Below are 24,616 nucleotides of genomic sequence, written 5' to 3'. Positions count from 1 at the left end.
AACCTGTTTTTTAAATTTTGCTGTTGCAGGTTGGTTTTTAAATCAAAGGAAAGCCCTTTCCTACTAGGCAGGACTGAAACCAGTAGAGTAAGGTGGAATCTGTGGTTGCACAGCAGAGAGCATGTCCATGAAGAGCTGGAGAGCAGGTAACCACCAATGCAGGTGGGCAGGAGTGAGCTTAGGGACACTCAGAAAAGTTAAGCCCAAATCTGAAGCACTGCATCAAGACAATTTCTGAAAGAAATGAGTATTTTCCTACCTACTTGCAGCCCTCAAGGCCATTCATGAGCGTGCACGTAGCCCAGATAGTAGAAGTGTACCTTGGAAATAAGCCAACAGCAGCCACCATTGAAAAGGAGCCTACGTGTCAAAACCAAAGCCTTTGTCTCTATATATTACCAGTCAAGCTTTCACTATTTGGATTCTGTTTCCAAGTTTGAGGGACACTGGTGAATCTGACTCCTTTCACATTTTTACGTATTTTCCATGCCCCCTCCCCGTGGTATTTTTTACAGAAGGAAATGACTTGAGACATTGCAGAGATGCCAAGACAGAAATAAGGGCAACAGAGAGATATCACAGGAATTTTAGACAGTTAAAAAACACCAGTGCAGCATCCAGAGAATCCCACCAACCCCAAGGATTCATCAAGCTGCTTAAGTGCTTTCTGTGCATGCTCAACTTATTCTAAGTGCCTCAAAGGTCTTCCAGCCTACACAGGTTCCACAATTGCTTGGCATGGTTTATGCCACGGGAGATGTGACAAGAGCAAATCTTGCAAGAAAGGAGAAGCCACCTGGGAAGCAGCAGCACTTAAAAGCATGATTCAGTTAAAAGTAGAAAGACTGCCCTTAAAATCCTCTGCATATCTATGCATCCACAGCGAGTGTAAGAAGTTAGAGAAATAAAAGCACCCCATATTTAAATCTAAAAGCTCACTTGCAAAAAAAGAGATTTGAGAAACAAAACCCAAACATACTATTCCTGAGCAACACTGTTGCAGCAATTTTTGAGTAGGGAGATCCTGTGAACACACAACCATTTTTATTAGATTCAGGAATGCTAAGCTAGACTTAAGTACTTAGCAAGGCATGAAAAGCACTTGCTGAGAAATGGAACATGCCACAGCTTAACTTTAATTCTTGAATTCAAGCACTCCCATCATGCTGCAATCTTCCAGCCTCTGGCTGATCATGGGTTTTTGCTTTGAACCGCAGGTATGGACCCATCTGTAGAACCCTGACACAAGGAGACTGAGGCACTGAAATTAAGCAAACCCCTTGGTTTCAGGAGTTGTCATGGGATATTTAGTTTTTTTAATTACCTGCGTCAGTTGGCTGTCTGAGATAATGAACCTTCCACAAAACTTTCTTAAATGAGTGGCTAAGATAGTCACTAAGAACCCATTTGCTGAAGTAAGATGCAGCTTGGATTTTTGCTTCACAGACTGGAAAACATTTCAAAGCTACTTTTCACCAAACTCTCCTCCTCAGCTCTTCTCTTACCCACATCCAGTACCTCCATGAAGTGAGAGCTCCTACATTATGCTGTAAACAAGCCAACACTTGCTAGTCTGGCATTTTAACTTCCTCTACTCAAACAGAACAAACCCAGCAAGGATCATCACATTTCCACTCGGATTCAACCCCATTAGAAGCTCAGAAATATGCTGAAGTTTAAAATTTCTCCTCAGTTCTCTAGGCATCTGCTTACTTTTGTTACATACCTGTACTTTAAATGCATCTCCAGTAATACGGAGAGGTTTATCTGCTCCAGTAGGCAATGGACCATCTTGGATCATAATCATTTTCACCCCTGTTCGCTCCTGAAGAAAAAGCACAGAGCACTTTGCTAAGCAGAGCCCCTAAAACCAGGGCCTATATTTCGGTCACTAAACATTATGCAGGTCAAATCAGCAGCTTTAGGAAGGCTACTTTAGCTCTTCACAAAATTCAGAACTAATCCTACAGTGTAAAAGACTGCCAGAAAGTGTGCTCCTCCTGAAGTTCTCAAAGAGCTGAATCCTTTGCAAAAAAGACAACTCCTCTTCCTCAACAACTGATTTTTCATCCCTTTCCAAAACCTGTAGGTGACTGAATGTAGTAATTATGCAATGACCACCCCTAAACCGACTGGATGACAGAGGCTTAATCAGGGCACTCAAAAAGCTGCGTTTTTGTCCTAGGTGCTTTTCCAAAACCCTCCATTCTTCAAAAAAATCTTGTGCCAGATGGAGAAACAAAGAATGTCGAGGAACACAGATTCATCCATGACACCACACTTTTAATTAGAAAGGATCGGGATGAGAAAAAAATGGAAGAGACACCCCAGCTTTACCACAGAGCAGCCACAAAAAAAGCCCCACAGCACTCTACAACATGGCTGGCACTAAAAACTCCTGCAGCAGCAGACTAGAGATAGTCTTTTCCTGGCTCTAAGGGTCCCCTCCTAAACAGCACCAAACATTTAGATAACCAAACGTTATCTAAAGCACACAAGGATTTATTATTTTATTTTTTTTTTTCCCCACAGTTCTGCTCAACCTCACTACAGGCGTAGCTGGGGCCGAACCGGTTCCTCTTTTAACACAAGATTGGATTTGAGTCCAGCTCCCCGAAGGCAGAAGAACAATCCCTGCTGTGGAAGTTTAAGAGCATTTTAGGCTCTCCATTTCAGCACACACTCCTGTTGAGCTAGAGAAGCTGCAGTAGAGAAGAGAGAGCCCTGAAGGGAATGCATCTTGCGCACCTGCAACTGCTTTATTGTTTCACCTCCTTTGCCGATGACTAGACCCACTTTGGATGCCGGGATCAAAATCTCCTGGATGGTACTGTTGCCATCAACATCGTTGTGAAACCCAGGTCCGTTCCGACAGCGATCTACAATCTGCCCCAGAAGCCGTTTTGCTTGTCTTGGGAAAAGAATCGAGGGAAAGAACCATTAGACAACAATGCTCCACGTCACCCAGAGAGCAGGAACCGGCAGAATGGGAAGCGATCGGGGAGAGGAGAAGAAGTGAAGAGATGAAGGGAACCACAGTTAGCACAATGTTTGCTTGCTTTTTCTTTTAAAAACAAAACCAAAAAAAACCAACCCCAAAACTCTGATGTGTATCTTCCCCTGTCGTGTTTACTTGTAAGCAGCCTGATTTTTTTGAAAGGGGAAGAGAGAAGGAAGAGCAGCAGCATGCTCTGACCTCTTCTGAAGTTCAAGATTAACACTCTGTCTGGGGTGCTCACTTTGCATGAAGATGCTCTATGTTCTAAACTTGAATACAGAGATATACAATATCTAGCAAAAAAACCTCAAGCTCTGTTCTCCTTGAGTCAAGACAAAACACACACACACACACACTACTCTGATACTAACACAGTACATGGGTTAACCATGCTCTGCTCAGTCACTGCCTTGCTCTTCTCTGCCTGCTCTTACCAGCAGCACCAGAACTGTTCTAACACAGCCTCTGCCCCAAGCAGTAGGTGCTGAAGTTACACCACGAAGTGAGGCAAGGATACTGCAGCAGCAACCAGTGAAAGACTGGGTTCTTCTACTCCTGGTGAGAAGAGACAGACACAAAGAAGCATTTGGGAGATTGAAGACACCTTCTCTCAAATCTTTAGCACATCAGAGGGAGCTGAAAAGGCTTCCTGACATCCTGAAGACTCCTAGTACCAACACATCTGTCCTGCCCTTCTCCCCTAGCCCTTTTCAAAGTAGGTAGAAAAAAGGCACCAGTTCCCTATTTAGTCTAAAGCAGCATCTTTCCCTCTCTCCACTTCATACCAAGCCATATTAGGCACCCAAGGAGGACTGTCTTCTCTCTGGAGATTAAGAAACACTACAAAGCCATCCCTCACAAACAGACATGCACCCAAGACAGCTCAGGGGGTGGTGATCTGAGGCTGCACACAGAGCAGAGCACTGCTTTCTCCTGACTTTCCTCACAAAAGTGGAACTTTTGGATGTCCACTTCAAATATTCTGGAAGACTTGAGAGGTTTTTACTAACCTAACTTTTGTATAAAGTTCTTCTAGTGACAATACAGAACCTTTAGCAGTTATTATGCAATGTATTTCAGATGAGAAGGGGTCATCTGGAAACTAACTCCAGGTTTGCCACTGAATATAACTAATGGAAAGAAGCCTCACACAAAGCTCTTCACAAAGAAGCCTGACACCCAGTGTGGTTTCCATACTACATTTTCTTTTTTTACATGTAGCCTGAAAAAGTAGTTCAAATAACCAACTAGACAAGAATTTCAGCACAACAGTAAATAAATTTGCCTGATTCCATGTCCTCAGCACCTTGTTCTGCTTCAACAAAATGAGTATTTTCACTTGTCTTTTTTCTGTTTATATATATTTTACTTAAAGACAGCCTTGGACATGACTACATTCAACTGCTTATTTCAGAACCATGAAGTCTCAACTAGACCTCTCCCCCATTCTCCCCCAACTGCATCTCATCAGGCATCCCAGCTTTTTAATATTTTGCTCTTGTTCTGAAACACCTTTTGCTCAACGGGAAAAAGCACTTCAATAGAAGCAAGAATACATTGCCTGCCCTATCATGTGAGCTTGCCAATTATATTTATTCTGGCTCACTGCTTGCAGTATTATGGTAGAATAAGGAGATTTAAGTACCCTTAGATCTCTTAGGAATGGAAGAATGATGAGTGTCTTCTCTTTAGAGAGAGTCTTTGTGCCCATGTATTTTCACTATCAAATGCAACTCAAAGATTTCCAGATGGATTTTAAAAAACCCACCTACCCAAAGGCTGGGGAGAGAAAGAGCAGCTCCATATGTTAAGTGTGTTCCTGTAAGCCTGAGGATCCTGGATCCAGTTCCAGCAGGAGGTCCTCAACTGGTTTGTGAGAGTCTCAAACTCAGCTCCTGGGAAGGGGGAGGGAGGAAACACTGTCCCTAAAGTTTCTATAGATCTAAAGAGTAGAAATCCCTGCTGGCTGCCCACGTGTCTGTACCATGCAGGGATCAGAATTCAAGATTTTGGTTCAGTCCTTTGCTTCTTGTTGGCAGCAATGCAGAGGCAAGCACACCCTTAGGCTTCATGCTGCTCTGCAACAACACCAACACCTCCAGATTATTCTGGAGTGGCACCAACAGGCTTTGGAGGCCTCATGCAGCCCTTCTTCAACTGGAAGGATGCTCATCTCAATAGGATTAGGGAAGCAAAGGGGGAAAGAGAGGTGCCCTTCAACAGCTTAGCTCAGTATCCTGGAAAGCTGCAGTTAGAAAACTGCATCCTAGGTGCCCTAAGAGCAACCTTGCCCTGCGGAGGGGAATTCCAAGGGAATTTCTGCAGAGGGTTCAAACTGCAACTGGAAAAAAGCCTTTGAGGTGCACGGTTTAAAGCATCAGACCAAGAGGTTCTATGCTCCCTCAAGTTTCTCTAGGCCAACATTTGCTGGTGTGGCTAACCAAGTAGCACCACTGAGAGAGCACAGCATTAGGGAGAAGAGAGAGAAGGAGAAAGGAGAGAAATGAAATCAGAACTCACTCAATGCTCTCTGGAGTCCCAGTGAGTACGCAAGGTCTCTCAGGCATCCCACCACTGTCTACAAAGAAATAAGAAGGAAACTTTCAATACATGGAATTTTTATAAAACTGGCATATTTTTAAGTAATTATCAAGCATTAATAGAAGCACCATCCCCCACCAGCCTGAGCACGTTAATGAATTCAAAGACATTCAGGGTCAACATATTTTAAAAGATTTGCTGGATGTCTGCATTCTTTGAAAGCCTTCCCCCCCCACAGTGAAAGGGAGGAGTAAGAACTCAGTCTACATCCATCAAGTTTCCTGTCCAGCATTATACTACAATCTTCCCCAAAGCAAATAACCACGAGCACAGAACAAACAGATGGTCCCATTTTTCAGTGCAAGGTGAGCTGTACAAAGAAGGTGCTGCTGCCCTTCTGAAATGTCTTCTACCAGGGATTGGAGCAGACTAATCAGAGACAAACCACAGAGCTGAGCAAAGTGGTACCACCAGGAGAAAACTCAGCTTCAGGTCTAAGTACAAAATGACTTGTCCAATTGCACTGTACCCACCTGTTAGTTGAAGACAGTCCCTTAATTGTTTCACTCCCCAAACCACCTGACAAACCTGTTTTCTATGCTAGTCAGGAGGTCACAGCAGCTCTCCCATGCATGTTAGTGCCACCTCTATCAGTAGCCAGTGGTGACAACGTGCCAGCAGCACCTGATCGAATGGACCCGAGATCCTTCAGCATCAAAAGTGCCATCCAAAGAGGCTCTTACCTGGAGCAATTTGAATTTTGCAGCCAGACTCTGCCTGAATCCTTGAGATCTGTTCTCCTCCCCTGCCGATTACTGAAATGAGTTGAACAAGCATCAGAACACACCATTTTCCCAAGCAACTGCAGAACACCTTCCCCCTTTTTACTCGGCTGCTGCTATCTATAAAGGAACAGTTTGACTCCAAGATTGCAGAAGAGGCATCCACAGCATGATCAAATTTACCACAGTAGAAAAAAAACCCCTGACATTAAATGACTGCTCAAAGTTATTCTTGTTGCTTAGAAAAACACATCAAAACAGCTTGTCTTGCACTGGAATGGAAATTCACTGTCTGCAAGAAATAAGGCACTAGTTTGAGTGCTGCTGGAAAGTAATTTAAATAGATCTTGCTCAGCCTGAACCAATACCCTAGTCATTTGGTGTACTAAAAGAGGCAAAGATATTTGCCTTTTTTTCTTTATAATTCATATTTTACTGCCTCTTGTCCATGGCCATGCTATTTGGCTGCTCTGCACTCAGAACCTCTACATACTCAGGTGCTCAATCAACCCTGAGAAGAAACTAACACCCAGCTCCCTTAACTCCAGGAGTTGGCACACTGTTGTTTCACAATCAGACAGACAGATGAAGGCCTATGTTCAGCTCACCTCATATCCTTCCCAGACTGCAGCAGGAGCAAACCAGCCAGGTCCAACAGGTATGCCTGCCTCAAGATGCTCCCACAGAAGCAGCTCTCAGCTGCATGTTTGCCACCCTCCTGCACCCACCTCCCCCTGAACCAGGATTAGATTCAATAAAGAGATGATGCACCAGCAGAGGATGCAAGCTCCCTCCTCTCCCAGAGCCACAGCATCCCTCCAACATTGCCCTACACCTGGTACTGATAAATGAAAAGGTCCAGGAAAAGTGGTTTTTCCTTTGCAGGAATTTGTGGTACAGTTTTACAACGTCTTAGATGCCAAACACAACTTCATGTGCTAAGGGGTGATTATTCTGGCCTGTTATTTTCCTTTTTGCTCTCCATATATCAAATTGGAAGAGCTAAACAGAGATCTAGCAGAGGAAGATGTGCAATCACTGAAATAACAGAGCAGCAGGAGGTGCCATTGAAAGGAAGAGCAATGACCAACAGGAAGAAGAGAGAAATTAGGATCAAGCTGGAAAGAGAACAGTATCAGGAATGCAAATCTTGGAAAAATTCTCATCTGAGCAATGCATGCTGGTTGTGTTTCCCTGCAGCAAATGTTCAAGAGATTTACAATTCTGTTTAACTTGCCTTGAGTCAGTTCTTACTCTAACATTTAAATGTTGCTTTCCTCCCTCAGCTCTCAGTTTTGCATACTCAGAGGAAGCAAGATGTTTCAGTGAAGGGAAATAAATTCACTTTTGACTTGGGAATCAAGAAGAGAATCACTAAAACTCTCAGTAACTTGTACAACAAGTCTTGTCTTGTTCTTATTACTGAGACACCAAGATTTTCCATGCAGTTTACACCTGGATTTTAAACACTGATTATTTGGGCTTCATGAACACAGCATTAGGCAAGGGTTATCCAAAGCTAGTAAGCACAGAAACTTGTGAGCATGTCAGGATAAACACCATTCCTGGACAGAAAACACATCAAGAAACATATCAAAAGCATCCAGGGTACTTACTAAATCCAACCATTTTATCAGGCACTTTGAACTCTTCTGTGATTACAGCCCTTTAAAAAACAAAACACAAAACACAACACAAACCCAAACAGTCATTATAATGAATAATTTGGAAGCCCACCCTTCTCTGTGCTGCCCTACCTGGACATGAGCTTTAACCTAACATTATAAATTGATGGGTTTACAGTTTTTACCTATGTTACTTGTGCTTTCTGCTGAGGCCCTCAACAACAAATTGGTTATGCTGGAAATGCACTACTAGCAGCCCAAAAGTAAATCCAGACCTAGAAATGCTCTCCCCCTCCCTACTCAAACAAGACCATCAATTCCTCAAAATCACAATTGGAGAAAACTTGGTAATTTTACTTCTGTGTTAGGTGCTAAGACATGCTGCACATCCACTTGCTTTGGACTCCTAAAGCCACTTCTGACAAAGGAGTCATCTCAAGTCATATTATACCAACAAATTAAAAATAAAATAAAATATTAATAATCAACCTGTCCATTTAATATTTTCAACTTCTATCAAAATGCCAGAAGTTTGGGGTTTTATTTTGCTTTTTTCTACCTTTCTGCCTAGCACATGGGAAGGGAAAGAAGAGAAAATTTATTTTCTCTGCAGCCTGGTCCTGCAGGTTTTCAGAACCCAAATCCAAGTTTCACATCAACTCTTTTTTTCATCACAACAAACAGCTTTAGCAAAAATCCCAGCCTGGAGAAAACCTAAGCTGACAGCTTCTCCACATTCTCAACCTCTGACTTCCTAACACTACTACAGATGGTGGATCAATAAACAATTAGAATTGATCAATAAATAATAAAACATAACCCACTGCTTACCTTTGATGTACCAGGGCCCCTAACTGGTTACCTACTGTGGCAAAGAGAGAAAAAAGGGAAAAAAAATCAAAGCATTAGCACGGATAAACTAACTTCATCCCTACAGAAAAAGAGTTCTTACCATTTCATCAAAAAAGAAAGAAAAGCAAAACAGTAATTTAGGTTCAGTGGCTGAAATGAATGCATTATATGGTACAAAACAGGAGGGGATTTCTTGATCAACACACACCATAACCCAGTGTCCAGCTGAACACAGGATAGGGAATTGATCTGTGTCTCCCCATGCTGAGAGTCATGGGAGAAAATCCTGCCTGCCCAAATCCAAATCCCTGCAACTAACATCCCCCCCTTTCCCAAATTAAACACAAAGTAGTAAAAAAAAAAACAAACCACCACAAAAAAATAAATAAAAAATGGAGGGGTGGGAGGAGAAGAGAAATTTCAAGCAGAGTGGTATGTATTAAAAAGCAAAAATAAAAGCTGAGCAGACTCAAGATTTATTCCAGGCAAAAAGCATTTAAAGACTGCTCACACATACTTCTCTCTGTGTCTCTTATCTGTGCTCCATGGAGCCCACTTACACGGAGACCTGTTAAAGGAATAGGTCTGTTAAGTAACCTGATGACACCCAAAAAAAAACCCCCAACAACAACAACAACAAAACACCACAACCCAGACACCTCATTTTAACTAAATACACACATTCCAAGCATATCTGTGCTGTTTGCTGGTGGTCCATTTCTGATTAGCAGTTATCTCCTCCCTGACAACCTGCACACTGATTTCTCCCCCCTCCACAACCCCAATAAATGAGATCTTTCTTCCAAATGTTAATGGGGAAAAAAAATAAAAATAAATATCGTTAGACCAACTCATGCAAAGTGGGAACACAAACCCTGCTGGGCTGCCTACTGGATTTTGCCTGCAGCAAACCAGCTAAAAACCAGACCATTTGGTCCTAACAACCAGTTGTAAGATTATATTGCATGCCTGGAGGGCACATGTAGCCAAACAAATGAAATCGACCAACATGTGAGCTGGGATAATAAAGATGCTGTTTCAAACTACCTTGCAGCAACCTGCACATTCTTTGACCTGAAATAAATTGGCAATCAGCTGGCAGAGTTAGGAAGTGGATGCATCCCACACCCTCTTAAATTCACTAGAAAAATGCATAAAGTTTGTGGCCAGACACTTTCCTCAAATAAAATAGACAAAGAGAGTCAATACTATGTTTCTGCTGCATGTCAATACCTTCAAAATAGTTCAGGACCAAAATATTGACAGCATATGTATTTTATTACTCCCCCCAGCTCAGCAATAAGACGACTGCTGCGTTATTGACTCCATGAGATTTGTCTTTGCATATTCTCACCCTGAATATAAAAAGCTCTAATTTGGTAACTATCAATACTGGAGCTGACAAAGGTGGGTGATGTAATGGGGAATATTTGCTCTAGCTGATAAACTGCTGCAGCAGAGCTGAGCAAATACAACCAACCAAATTCAGACTCTTGCCATCTTGCCCTGTCCTCCAACTATTTTCACTCCAAGCAGCAGGTCTGCTGCCTCTTGCTGTAGCATGGGATTGCCCTTGCCAGGGACCAGGCTGCCCATTATCCCAAGATGCCAGAATGAGTGGTCTTAACCTGACAAGGCTGTATTTAAATATCCACTTCACATTTCAATTCCCCAGAACAGCTCTCTTAGCAGCCCGCTCCACCGCAGCCGCTGCCCACAAATTATGAGCCAGACACACATCCTATAATCAACTCCTGAAGTTCACACAAGGAACAGAAGAGCCTTCATTTTGTAACACAATCCTACACTTGAGAAAGACAACTTCCTAGGGGAAAAACTCGAGCACAAGACATTAAATCAGTTAGGGAAATAATGCTCCAGGTCTACGGAACAGAACGTCTCCAACCCATTCCAAGTACGACACAAACACAGCAAACCATTCACCATTACAGGCAGATACCACATTTGCTGAATATTTATTGTACAAATTAGTTTAAAAAAAAAATTAAGCCACAGTAACTTATGTACAAGGTCATTCCTTTCACATTTCACAGCCTCTCCAAGAGCTGAGATAGAAAGCAGGTGGAGAGAGCTGGTAGTGATTCACTTGAAGTTTGTTTTCGGAGAAAAAAGAAAGCAAGTGGCTTCACTTCCAACAACCTAAAGGTCCATTCCTTCACCAAGATGCCCACTGGGCTTGGAAAGATTTTCTTCTAACTTGGAAAAGCTAGAACACTAACAGGAGAGACAGAGCTGGGGCAGGTCATGCTTAAGGCAGCACTGGTGGTTCTGTTCACCACCTTTCTCTTCACTCACAACACTCAACATTTCCCCCTTTTATATGTACTGAGTACAGCTTAGCTGTAGCTGCAGTCATTTCACTGAAAACACAGCAAAATGATGAATAAAATCAGCACAATTTCCTGTTAATAGCACCTGCTGGTTGATAACTCTTCACTCTGCTTTAGGCTTCACCTTAACTGAATTCTACCTAACAGATACTCAAAAACAAATGGGGATTTTTTTTCCATTCCATAAAACAGAGCACTGCCTCCCACTAAATTAATGTGCATGATGGGAATATACAATCTTGTCAAGGATATCTTTATGGCTAGGATAAAATCTGAGTGACACATCTCCTGGAGAGCACTGGAACAGGGTTGCATTTCATACTTTTGAATAAAAAAGGGATCAACATAAATTTCAGAAAGCTCCATGGAAGACACTAGTTCTTCCTAATTCTTCCCCTGTACTCAGCGCTGGTTAGGCCACACCTCGAGTACTGTGTCCAGTTCTGGGCCCCTCAGTTTAAGAAGGATGTAGAGGTCCTGGAACAGGTCCAAAGGAGGGCAACCAGGCTGGTGAAGGGACTCGAGCACAGACCCTATGAGGAGAGGCTGAGAGAGCTGGGGTTGTTCAGCCTGGAGAAGAGGAGGCTCAGGGGAGACCTCATTGCTGTCTACAACTACCTGAAAGGAGGCTGTAGCGAGGTGGGAACTGGACTCTTTTCACAGACGACCTTCAACAAGACAAGAGGACACAGTCTTAAGTTGTGCCAGGGGAGGTTTAGGTTAGATATTAGAAAGAATTTCTTCACGGAGAGGGTGATTAGGCTATGGAATGGACTGCCCGGTGAGGTGGTAGATTCTCCGTCCCTGGAGACATTTAAAAAAAGACTGGATGTGGCACTCAGTGCCATGGTCTAGCAACTGCTCCGGTGGGTCAAGGGTTGGACTCGATGATCTCTGAGGTCCCTTCCAACCCGGCTAATTCTATGATTCTATGATTCTAATTCATCATTAAACATTGCTAGGTTTTTCTTTAATTAAATGGCCAAAAATTAATAATTTCCAAGTCTACCTTCACTACAAATGTTTATAAGCTTTTTTCCCACCTCTTAAACTGCCTTATTTAAAAAACAGTGATCTGTAAAAGTGCAATATTGAAAAACATTGGCCCTTTGTGTATGACACTAATGATTTTGCTGAGAGATGCTACTCCAGATGTGTCAAGGAGCATCACTACCAACTATCAACAGCAGTAAGACAGGGATAAGATTTTTCTTCTGCCATCACTATTTTCACTGAAAATATTTTGGAGCACAAGAATGAAGTCTTCTCTACAAAAAGGCCCTGTTGTGTTTAAGCCCCTGGGGCTCTACTACAGTCAAGCTTTACAACCCCAAAACTGGCCAACTTCATATCAACCACAGGAAAGGGACAGGGTGGAGAGAGTGAGGTGGGAGGATTCCCCAAGGTCTCTCTCATCTTTGTTTTTCCAGAAATGCCACCAGGGCTCTGCAGCTGGGGACTAAACCTATCTGTAGTGCTCACCTTTGCTGAGAAACATTAGCTGGGGCAAGTGGCCACATAAATGCTGCCTGGGACTTGCTGTGAGCAGTACAAACAAACCTGATCTCTTCCCTGCACTATAGCTATTTGCAGGATTACTTTCAAGTTGTTTCCAGAAAAGGGAAATAAAGAAGCCAGGGAAAAAGAAATAATCAATCTCCAACTCCATCTAATACCAATAGGCCAGGTCACCAGTCCTAGCAGCTCTTCATTTCAAAGGAAGGTTATGTTAAGGGAAGTGCAAAAGGCACTCACACAATCTGGTTTCCAATATTATGACAAATCTATTCTTCCTGGAAATGCTTTTAAAAGCAGCTGAATTTGTTTTGACCACACATTGTCACCCTGTCTTCAGCCCACTTCCAAAGCTGACATCAATCAGCCACGCCAGCAGCTGTTTACAGAAATGGAGAGGCAGAATTAGATTTTCCTGAGACAGACAGTTTTCTTGTCACCTTAAATACTTCCTCTGAACCCATTTTATTCAGAATTATCAGAACACAAGTCATTTTCTAACAGCTACACAGGGATAAGGAAGCAGTGAAAACTGCACCCAGCTGTGAACAGGCAGTATACAGAAGTTAAAATCATAACATTTACCACCAGATCTGTTTCCAAGATATCCAGAGCAGCAGAATGTATCCAAACCCCCACACTATAAAATCTCCAGAGGACGTTTGACAATACAAATAATTGCTTATTGACAGTGACATCTCCAAACTGTCTTTCACAGCCAAGCAGAAAATGGAGAAAAAAATGTGGGCATGCAATCCTGACACTTCTTGTCCACACAGAATTCAAGTATCATCCAAGAGCTTCCCTAATTCAAGTGTCTTAGGAAAAGCAACAGCCATCTTCCAGATGCCTAAAGGTAAAGCTGCATTGCAGACTTCCAATGGCAGCAAAACTGACTGAGGTATGGATCAAACCACAAAAAAAAACAGAGTGCAAGAAGCACCTGCTGCTCCAGGAGCTCCTTTGCCAGGCTACAGTCCTGGGTATGCAGCTGAAATAAAATAAATAAAAAATAAAATCAGAAATAAAACCCAAGATGGCCAAAGCTGAAAGACACAACACAAACCTCACTCCTACCCTGACAGCTGCTTCTTTGGGAAATTCCAGCTTTTTAAAGTATTATTTCCATCATTTCTCTTCTCCCCTAAGATCTCAGGTCAGGTTTTTAGGAAGGGAGTTGGACAAAGTCAGAATATCTACAGTTTCACTGGGAGAACCCCAGGGCAAACACAGCACTTGGGGCTACTTTAAAAAAAGTGAGAAACAAGGCTCAGTCTGAAGAAGCACCTGGGGTGAGCAAACTACCAGCAGGGCTTTAGTGTCAGAGCAAGATCTGTACAAGAGTCAGGAGCAGAGCTGCTGGAAGGTTCTCCCAGGAATGATACCTGCAGTTATCACAACACATGAAACCAGCTGTATAATGTCCATTTCTAGCCCAGACTGCAACTGTATTGACAAGGTCTGTGTCAACACAAACAAGGCTCAGCAAGAAACAGGGCTCACCAGTAAAAGTTTAAGTACAAAGTCCAACTTGCTCTGTCATTAAGTGCTATGAGCATTTCACGTGCTAAAAGTCCCTAAAAAAACAAAGAAAACAAAAAACAAAAACATTTTGTCAAGAGGTGAGGTTTCTCAGCTCAATCTGATGAATCAATGCAAGACACAGGTAGCACTAATATCCCATGTGGCTGGCTTCAAAGTGCTACTTGGAGGCTTTTCCACACACAACCACTTATCTATGCCATCCAAACACAACTCAAAGCTGCTCAGCAGTGCTGAAGAGGCTGCTTGACAGCTGAGCATCTCCCCACAGAAACCATCACAGACCAGTGATGCCAGCTCCTGCCTCCTCCCAGACACAGCGAGGCACAGGGGCTCACCCAGACCAACCCATCCTTTCCTAAAACATCAAACCAAAGGAGCAGCAACCTCTTGCTCCCATGGAGCCAACAGCAGAGAACAAAGCAGATTGTGGCACGTGTTGAGAAAGCAGTAATGTTAACAAGCCAGAGGCCACCCAAGAAAGAAACTTCTCCTTGTGACCCAGCATGTATTTTGCAGAATGAGAAGCAGGCTTGCAGTATTTTCAGCCTTTGTATCAGAGGGAAAAAATTGTTTTCAAAATGTAGTGCTAGGCAGCATTTTTCCTCATCTCCTCAGTATTCCTGTGAACTGTCAGTAGGGGAGACAATTAACCCTGCAGGGCTACCTGTGTTAATAAAAATACCAGAGGAAATAGGAAAAGGAAGACAGAGCCACATTTTTTTTTTTTAATAACCACCCACAGGAAAAGTTGAGCTCTTTGCATCTATATAGCAGCAGATAATACAGATTAAACACTTCTTGGAACAGTGCACATTATTAGATTTGTAAAAAAGAAAACACCTCTTCTAACATTTTTGTTATTCTTACCAAAGAGAAGAAACTACAACTTATTTTAAGATGCACCTCATACAACACCTACACATTACAGTTACAATCACAGTCCACACAGTAATTAATTCCTTAGCTGCAGCCTCAGAGCCCTGTGCTGGCCAGAGAGGACTCATCAGCATGGGGAATCTTGTCTAAAAATTCTATATATAGGAAGCTGCTCCTGCTTTCTGTCCCTAAAGTAGACAGCTGGCTCCATAGGTGAATTTCAGGAGCTGCACCCACAAGAGGGACTGAGCCCTCCAGCTTACCTCCATCATCCAGGGGCCTTTTCTGCACTCCATAACCGTAGACTGATGGGTCCACAAGTGTTGTAGAGTTATTCAAGTGAGGAATATCTCCAATTTTAGCAGCAATCTACAAAAACAGGGGATAAAGGCATGATTAGCACACCTGAAGTTTCAACCACCACCAGCTAAACACTTTCTTCCAGTAAGGCATTGACTCCAGTCCAGTCTTCTCTGAGCAATCACTATATAGGTGCCTTTAGAACAGTTCCAAGACATCAGTGGTTCATTTGGAAAGTAAACAATTTTCTACTTGCTCTTAATATTTGTTTAACTAAGACCACATTCACCCAGTTCCTCTTCCTCATCATCAGCAGGTATTTACTCACTGGATGATTTTATTCAGGTTTGTTCACTCAGTGGACAGCTGACAAGCTAAAACTTGCCAAGAAAAGAGTTCAAATTAGCTCATCAGCTTTTTGCTGGAGAAGCTGCCACCCCCATAGCTGTGCAGAAGGACAGAACCTTCCTCCTGTGGCCCTGAATAAGGAAATGCAAACTCACACATCAGTGGGGGAGTAGAGGGAGAAGGACATGGAAATACTCAGCACAAGGACAGGTTTGGGAGCTCCCTGTCAGAGCCTGGCTCACCTTGTGTTTGCTGGAGGAAGAATAAGCCAGTGGGCAAATTATTAGCTAAGAATTAGCTAACACAACCTGTGTCACTGCTTCCATCCCTTACAGAGGGGTAAGGGACAAACCAGGATGCAAGGAGGGTATTTACAGGAAAGAGGAGGCAGTCAGGTGTCACAGGAAGAGGACCAAGGGAAGCCAGCGAAACCATGTGAGACAGACACCTAAACATCACCTAATAAAAGCACAAGTTAAGCTCATTTCTAGTGGCATCTCTATGCTGACAGACAACAGCTCTTCCACCTGCTCTCCAACCTCACTCTAGAGATGTCCAGGTGCATCCCTTTGGTGCTATTCCCAAGTTAATACCCCAGCAGGGAGAGGGAGGCTGCAGTCTCCCAGCAGCTCCTGCCTACATGAAATACTTTGCTGTAAGAAGCAAGTGCAGAATAAAATAGATAAAGAGCAAACACAAAGCATGTTGCATTCTCCAGCTTCCTTTTCCAGCAAAAAGAAACTCACTGAATAGGGTCTTTATGAGGAGCCTGATCTCACTCTCTTATAACTGGGATTTCACCAGAGAATAAGCAGTAGGAATAGAGAAAAGAGAATTTTACACAGATCTGTTTTAAATGAAGATGAGGGCAAAGGACAAATGGAACTAAAGGTGTTTCTAAAATTTGAGTTTCACTTTACAGAAAGACATCTACAGTAACTCTGGGTCTTGACACTCTCAGCTGCTACCATGGAATAAGCTGCCCAAGACTCAGAACCACAAGGTAATAAAAAAAAAAGCTATTTGAAATAATCTTTAAAGACTGAGGGCACTGCTTTTAGAAAGAGAAAACATTCTCTTCAATGACTTGCATGAAAAGGGCCCCAAGTTTACACCACCTTCTTCTCATAGTCCACTTTGTCCTGTCTACTTTTAGAAAGTCAAGAACTTTGCTGTGTCAGAAATGCCAGGAGCTGAAGTTTTCCTGAGGGACCAGCACAGGGATCATGTAGTGAGACTTGATGATGAGCACCCCATATAGAACATCTCCAAAACCAGTAAGCCCATGGAAATCTGACTCTGGAAGCATTACCAGGCTACCCCTTGTTCACCATATATTAGAGAGAGCACCAGGTGATGCACTGGGATTTTTTTGTAGAAAACTGCCCTGTATCCATGGCTCCAGCCCTTTACCCACACTCATTCCCCTTATATTTGGGATGCAGAGGATTTTAATGAAAGTATGAAGGGCACAGAAGTTTCTTGACTACTTCAATGCTGAAAAATAAATTGAAATTTTATTTCATGGCCACCTATGAACAGCTTTCAGATAATAACTTACAAACATATGCCAAAAGGAACAGTGTCAGGTATAACACAACCTGGAATGTTTTGGAACAGTTGCTGTGTGCCATATATGACTGCTCTGTTATTTACCTGGAGCTAAAATCATACACCAGATGCTCAAGTGAAAGAAAAAATCTGTGGAAGGAGCAGAAGCTGGCCTGGAAAAGGAAGGTGGCATGAAGCACAACCAAGGCTGTCAGCTCCCAGAACTGTGCTCAGCACACAGTTACCACCCTGGCACAGAACTCTCCAAGTAAAGGGTAAAATAAGAGTCTCAAAGCAATATTTACATTACCATATTTTGGGATATTTTCCTTTTTTTATTATTTTTTTTCTTTCTTCTTTTCTTTCTCCTTTATTTCAGCTCCTACCCTTGTCTCTAAAGCCTCCCAGATTACACACAGACAACTTTCCACTTCCCAAGAGCTGGAAAAAATACCCTGCAAAATTAAGACTTGGACTTTTAAATTCAGTGGAGCAGCTGACACAAGTTTTTATTCCTTGATGTTCAACTTAAAATGGGAGCCTTGCTTTTTACTACTGGATCAGCAGGGAGATAAGCACAGAAGTTAGAACACAGACAAAGCAAGCTGACCCAGCCCTTATCTGACAAGATGACCTTGAGTAATGCACTGCCAGCCACTGCTTTTGTCCCACTATGTGTCAGTCTTCATTTTTTTTTCCTCTGAACAAACACATTTTACTAAGCTCTGAAATACACTGGTAAAAAAGCATCACTACCACAGAACTGTTTCTTTATCTAATTTCCTCAAAATAAAGCTCTGCAGCAAACACTTGAAAGGACACAGCACAAAGCTGAGCTACAAAATGCAATGGTAAAGCCAAGAAAAATGAAGAAAATATCCTACAAAGTTGTGTGAGGCATATGTGGTTTCTTATGCCTCACACTTCTGTCCTCCTGGACCTTTAACACCCTTTAGTAGTGGTGTAATACCAAAAAACTTTCACATCTGAAGCTTCTTGGCTGAGTGCAGTGGGACTCAAACACCACAATCTGCAGAATTCAGCTTTCAAGAGAAAGGACAGAACTTCTGGGAAGAATATTTCCATGCTGTCCTGCAAAAAACCAGCAACTGACAAACCCCACCAATTCCAGGCATTAGCAGGATGTAAAACAATAAGGTGCTGTCATCTGATCCTTCAGACAGCTCTACAGCTTCTGCTTCTCCTCCCACTCATCAAGCAGAAGGGACCTAAGGTGGCACATTAGGGGCTTACCAAGCCACAGCCTTTCCTCTTCACAGCATTCCCAGAAATTTGGATTCAGAGGAGCAGCACAGCACAGAGAACACGTGTTGTAGTGGAAATGAGACTGCAGAGGAGGACAGGAGAGGGTAAGAACCAAGCAAGCCCCTTGTTCAATAAAACAAAACAAGGCCACTCTGATGGAAATCCATTTTTGTCCAAAGCAGGGGCAGCTCTGCTCATTTTTCTGATCCATTTACTCAAAAGGGGAGCAAACATCCTCTCTCTCTCACCCTCCCCCCACTGAAAAATGCCCCAGAAGAAAAGCCACCCTGCCAGGGAGCAGCCAGGCAGATCACTCACCACCTATGATCCATAAACTAATCTACTCACTTGAGGCATGGTGCAGAAGATGCAGAACAGACCATCCCAAAGCCCCAGCATTCTCTTGAGAAAGGAATCCTTGATACATCCCAAATATTTAAGAGTCCACAAAAAAAAAAAAAAAAGCACCAAGCAAGTCCAGCACAGCCACTGAGAGCAATGTACAAATCATTTATTTCCAAGTTATTCCAGATTTCTTACTCTTATGTCATCCCACATCCCAGTGACTTTGAGGAATGCAGTTACTGGGACTGATGAGGAATGAGGAAAGCCTTCCCTGTTCTGAATTACTCAGTTATGAACAGCTAAGCATAGCCCAGCTCCAGTGCTTTCAGGAGAGCTGAAATGAGTGAGTTTGATTGCCAGTCTTCAGTACAAGATTAAACTGAGTTCAAATGTCAAGCCAGAGCTGCCACACCAACCCACAAAGCAAGAACTAGGACTGAATGTCATTCCTCTGCTCCCTCTCCACTTTAAATAAGAACTAATATTCATTAAAGGCTGCAGCAGAACAAAAGCTGACATCTATGTCCCAAACCAGCACAATCCAACCAAATCCAGCACGAAACACAGGCAGGGACAGCTCTGCCACCACCTCCAGAGAAGTTTTGGGATTACCTGCCTGGACATCTCCCCTGATTCTCCACCAGGATGTTCCAGACTGCCTGGCTGGGATGTGGACCCTTGACCACTGAGCAGTGAAGATCAGCTGCATCCACATTTGGGAACAAGTCACAAGTGACAGTGTGGCCCTGCTGAACTGTGCAGGAGAAGATCACCTGCTGCCCTACAGAGCTGCTGCAGAACAAGTTTAAACCAAGTACTTCTGCAGGGAGGAAAAATATTCTGGCACTTGCCACCAATTCTTTTCGGCCCACAAATAGTAATGGAAAAAAAAATAAAATCAGATTCAGCAGGCAGCAAACTCACTGCACAAAAACGTGGGGCACTGGGCTCCCAGGGACACAAGCAGAGTGCACAATTCCAAAGGCATTTGTTTCCAGCAGGAAAAGAGAGCAGGAAAGTTGTTCTGCTGCAGTGCCTGACCTGAAGTTGGCAGCTTGGAAGATTTCATAGAATCATGGAATGGTTTGGGTTGGAAGGGACCTTAAAGATTATTCAGTTCCAACCCCCCTGCATGAGCAAGGACACCTCCCACTAAACCAGGATGATCAAGGCCCCATCCAACCTGGCCTTGAGCACTTCCAGGGATGGGGAATCCACAGTTTCCTTGGGCAACCTGTTCCAGTCTCACACCACCCTCATATTAAAGAATTGCTTCCTAATGTTTAACCTAAATCTCCCCAATTCAAGTCTGAAACCATCTCCCCTTGTCCTCTCATCACACACTTGTGTCAAAAGCCCTCCCCCAGCTTTCCTGTAGCCCCTTTCAGCTCCTGCAAGGTTTGAAATCTTCCACTTCAGCCTGACTCAAGTTGTAAGCTCACAGTAACTCATTCCCTCCAGCCTAAGCAACTCAACACCCAAACTGGAGCACAGGGAGGTTACAGGATCATTTAACACTCCTTCTCCTTCATGTGTGGGCTGGGGGCCCCATGGATTCACCCCCCTAAACACAACACCAGCACCCACACAACACAGACCCAGAGCAGTCTGCAGTTAATGCTGTTTTTTCCCTTAATTCTCCCCAGGGGATCCCTCCTGTCACATGTTAACCTGCCCCTGCTCAGGTGAGCACTGCACCACAGCACTTTCAACTCACTAAACAAATTTCACCAAGCTGCAACTTACCAGCATATAATTATTTTTATTCAACTGCTAATGGCCAATAATATCATCAGATACACACACAAGAAGTTTTTGCAATGAGAAGCCTTCAGTAAAAGACCAAAACCAAGGGAAACACAGCTGCAACACCTCTCAATTTCACTATCGGGTGGAGAACCCTGCAAATCTCTGGGCCCCTCAGCTCAGGAAGGATATCGAGGTCCTGGAGCAGGTCCAAAGGAGGCAACCGGGCTGGTGAAGGGCACAGATCCTATGAGGAGAGGCTGAGGGAGCTGGGGGTGTTCAGGCTGGAGAAGAGGAGGCTCAGGGGAGACCTCATCACTCTCTGCAACTCCCTGAAAGGAGGTTGGAGCCAGGGGGGGGTTGGGCTCTTTTCCCAGGCAACTCTCAGCAAGACAAGAGGGCAGGATCTCAAGTTGTGCCAGGGGAGGTTTAGGTTGGAGATGAGAAAGAATTTCTTTCTGGAGAGGGTGATCAGGCATTGGAATGGGCTGCCCAGGGAAGTAGTGGATTCTCCGTGTCTGGAGATCTTTCCAAAGAGCCTGGATGTGGCACTGAGTGCCATGGGCTGGGAACCACGGGGGGAGTGGATCAAGGGTTGGACTTGATGATCTCTGAGGTCCCTTCCAACCCAGCCAATTCTATGATTCTATGCAAAGCTTTCAAGGCATCCCACACCACCAAGGCCACTGTTAGCCACTGAAAAAAAAAGGGACACATGGCCTCACACTCTGGGAAGCAGCCAACATGTAACCTGCCCACTGAGGAAGAAATCAACCACCATGGAGCAGAGCAGCTCCCTGGGAAGGTACAAGATGGGTCACTGCAGAGCACACAGAATGCAGACCTGGTGCTGTCCTGACTCACAAGTGAACCCTGAGCCACTTCAGTTCCATGAGAGTGATTGCTTGAAAGGTCTGAGGATCCAGCTCAGTTTCTTCAGAGGTTTCTCAGTGAAATGAGAAAAGCAAGGCTGGGCATCAGAAGGAAACATTTCCCACCTGGCCTGTAACATCAGAAAGAATAAAATCAGGGTCTCACTGTGCCAGCTGGGCTGAGGTCCAGGTGTTTGGCTGTTTAACAGCTCATTAAGGTGCAGTTACTAAAGAAGAGGCAATTGCCATGTGTTGGGAGATGGCACCAACACCTGGAGCAGGCAGGGGACACCAGATGTGAGGATGAGCAGCCACAGAACCTGCGCTGTGAGCAGCAGCTTCGTCTTGCTGGAGCCACCTTCCACAAAGAGAGGAGCACACAAACACCTGGAACAGGCTGTACTGGAGACTGTGGGGGTTGATGGCTGCAGGGCTGGATGCTCTCATTGAAAGTTCCCATTTTAGCCCCATGGAAGCTTAGAAATCCCTTTGGGAAGCACTTCACCCTTCCCTCCCAGGAGGGAATGCAAACCTCCCACTCCACCAGAGTTTCTCCTGACCAGCCTAACGCGCTATTAAGACTCATTAAAAAATGATCGAACATTAAGCTCCCCCCTTACCCCCTCCAAACCACCAGCCAGCCCTGGGCAGCACAGAGCTCCCGCAAGGCCTCTCCTTTCCTGCACCGCAGCGTTTGTCCCGGAGAGCTCTGTCACCGAGCCCTCCCCGGCCTGTCACACACCCCGCACCCCCTCCTGCTCCTCTCCCAACACCGGGGTGGGCGGGTTGGTTCCCTGAGGAGCCTCCGCTTCTCTCCTCACAGCCGAGGGGCAGCGGGGCCGCGGCTCTGCCCCACCCGGCGGCTCCGCCTCAGCCCCGCGGCCTAGCGGCGCCCCGCGGCCTCCTCCTCCTCCTCCTCCTTCCCGCCCCCGGCCCCGCCAGCCCGGGCCTCACCTGCCGGACCCGGTGCAGAGCGTCCACGAAGCCTTCGGCTTTGATCCCTACGGGCGCCGGGCTCTGCCCCTGCGCCAGCTCCGCCATGGCCCGCGCACCGCGCCCGCAGCCGCCGCGCCGGCCCGGCCCGTCCCGTCCCGCCGCTCCGCCCGGGGACCCGCACCCGGAAAGGGAAGGAGCCCCCCGCTTCCGGCGGAAATGGGAAAGGAGGGGGGGAGGGGGGGGGGAAAAAGGGCGGGGAAGGGGGAAAAGGGGAGGAGTGGATGGGAAGGGGGGGGGGGGGGGGCTGTGCTCGCGCTGCGCGTCACCGGCGCTCACGTGCCGAGGGCGGGAAAAGGGGTGGGGGGGGGGAGGGTCCGGGTGTCCCCACGGGTGTCACCTGCGGTGTCACCTCCCCCCCCGGCACCGGGAAACCTGGGGAGAGGGGCAGCAGCCAGCGAGACGCCTGCCTGTGCCATGCCCTGAGTGTACCCCCGTGCTCTGCCTGTACCCCCTTCCATCCCCTGCCTGTACCCCCATCCTCTGCCTCTACCTAATACTCTGCCTGTACCCCATCCCCTGAATGTACCCCATCCATCCTCTGCCTGTACCCTCATCCCCTGCCTGTACCATCCTCTGCCTGTGCCATCCCCTGAATGTACCCCCATCCTCTGCCTGTACCCCATTCCCTGCCTGTACCCCCGTCCCCTACCTGTTCCATCCCCTTCCTGTCCCTGTCAGGCTGTCCCTGTCCCATTCCTGTATCCGGCTGCTGCTGCTCAGCCCCTGCCCATCCCATCCCATCCCATCCATTCCCATCCCATCCCATCCCTCCTTCACCCCCTGAGCCATCCGGGGTGGGTTTGGGGGTGTCCCTCAGGGACTGACACCCACCCTCCCTCTTTCCTGATCCCCAGCATTTTCCTCCTGGCAGAAGTCAGGGTGGATTTTCCTACTCAAAATAACCCGGTTTTTTTTAGGAGAAAGGAGCACAGCCCGTGAGGAAAGGATTTTAAGATGAGTTATGGTCCCAGCAGCCACCCCAGGTCACAGCTCTGGGTTGTTTCTCGAGCCACACGCAGGGTTTTTGGCCAAGTGACCAGGGTGGCAGGAAGGTGACAACAAGGTGTGGCTCTGGATGAGCAGGGAGGGAGCCTGGTGTGAAGAAGACATCAGGCAGGAATTGAAAAGAAGGAAAATCACAGGCCTTAAACACTTCCAGAAACAAATTTCTGATGTAAATCTCGCTTTGGAGAGGGGAAAAAAAAAAAAAAAAAAAAAAAAAGAAAAACAGGGAAAAAAGAAAAAAAAACCAACAGAGTGGTTCTACTCCTCCATCACCCACCTCCCCCCTCCTGAGACACACACACCTTACACACACAGACACTGAAATTAGTTGTGACAGCTGAAATTCTCCTCTCCTCGGACACCATTTGACAGGGTACTTAAAAAAGGAGGAGGGGAAAAAAAAATAAATAAAAAGGAGAGGGAGAAGAAGAAAAGGGAAAGTGGTTTGGTGTTGTGGGGGGGGGGGGTGATGGGGTGGGGGAGTTTCAAGTGATACGAGGCACATAATTCAGGCTTCTTGGATTGCAAAAGCTCCTCTTACCTAAAGGGCCTGCTGCCTTTATTTTTATCCAAATGGCTCAATTACTGCAAAGCCCCACAGAGAAAATTATGGATGTTTGTCTCTATTTTTCTCCCCTTGTCTCGACAACTGTAGATATTTTGTTTTTCCTGCTTTCCATCTTTTTTTTTTCTTTTTTAATTCCCTTTTGGTGGGGGTGGGGGTGAGGGGGGTGGGAAGTGGCCGGCAACTGGGGATGGATGGGGAGATGAAGGGGACCTGGGGTAAGGCTCTGCCACTCAGTCCTCTCTCCATCCTCCCCACATCACCTCACACATTTGTGCTCCTGGATTCCCCTCACCCTTCTCCTTTCCTCCATCCCTCTCTCCCTCTTTTTTCCCCTCCCCACTTCCCTCCTCTCCTTCCCTTTGCTCTCCACCCCATCACCCCCTCCCCGTGCCTCTCAAAGCCGCCGTAATAGCAGCTTGTTTGGCACTTCACTTGGTCTCAATGAGAAAATTCCCCCTTCTCCTTTTTTTTTTTCCCCTTCCTTATTTCCAAACCCTGCAATAGCTCCTTTGCTCGGGGCTGCGGGAAGTGCCC

General features: G+C 45.3%; 1 protein-coding gene across 4 annotated transcripts in view; it reads right to left on the bottom strand.

Annotated features, from left to right (window-relative positions):
* Positions 1-22,634, bottom strand: part of FUBP3 (far upstream element binding protein 3) — a 39,091-nt gene extending 16,457 nt beyond the window's left edge. The window contains exons 1-9 of one of the 4 annotated variants that reach the window (XM_030461245.1): positions 22,468-22,634; positions 15,349-15,454; positions 9,316-9,366; positions 8,778-8,811; positions 7,938-7,987; positions 6,283-6,354; positions 5,519-5,576; positions 2,749-2,911; positions 1,727-1,825 (exon numbers count right to left, since the gene is read on the bottom strand). In XM_030461245.1, the coding sequence (XP_030317105.1) occupies positions 1,727-1,825; positions 2,749-2,911; positions 5,519-5,576; positions 6,283-6,354; positions 7,938-7,987; positions 8,778-8,811; positions 9,316-9,366; positions 15,349-15,454; positions 22,468-22,554 (720 nt within the window). In that variant the 5' untranslated portion in view covers positions 22,555-22,634. The remainder of the gene's footprint in view (positions 1-1,726; positions 1,826-2,748; positions 2,912-5,518; positions 5,577-6,282; positions 6,355-7,937; positions 7,988-8,777; positions 8,812-9,315; positions 9,367-15,348; positions 15,455-22,467) is intronic. The other 3 variants (XM_030461242.1, XM_030461243.1, XM_030461244.1) reach the window with 3 other exon arrangements.
* Between the last annotated feature and the right edge of the window lie 1,982 nt (positions 22,635-24,616).

The sequence above is a fragment of the Calypte anna genome, chromosome 17, assembly GCF_003957555.1.
Source record: "Calypte anna isolate BGI_N300 chromosome 17, bCalAnn1_v1.p, whole genome shotgun sequence".
NCBI lineage: Eukaryota > Metazoa > Chordata > Aves > Apodiformes > Trochilidae > Calypte > Calypte anna.
Note: the sequence above shows the minus strand (reverse complement) of the source record. Positions and strands in the feature narration are given on the sequence as shown.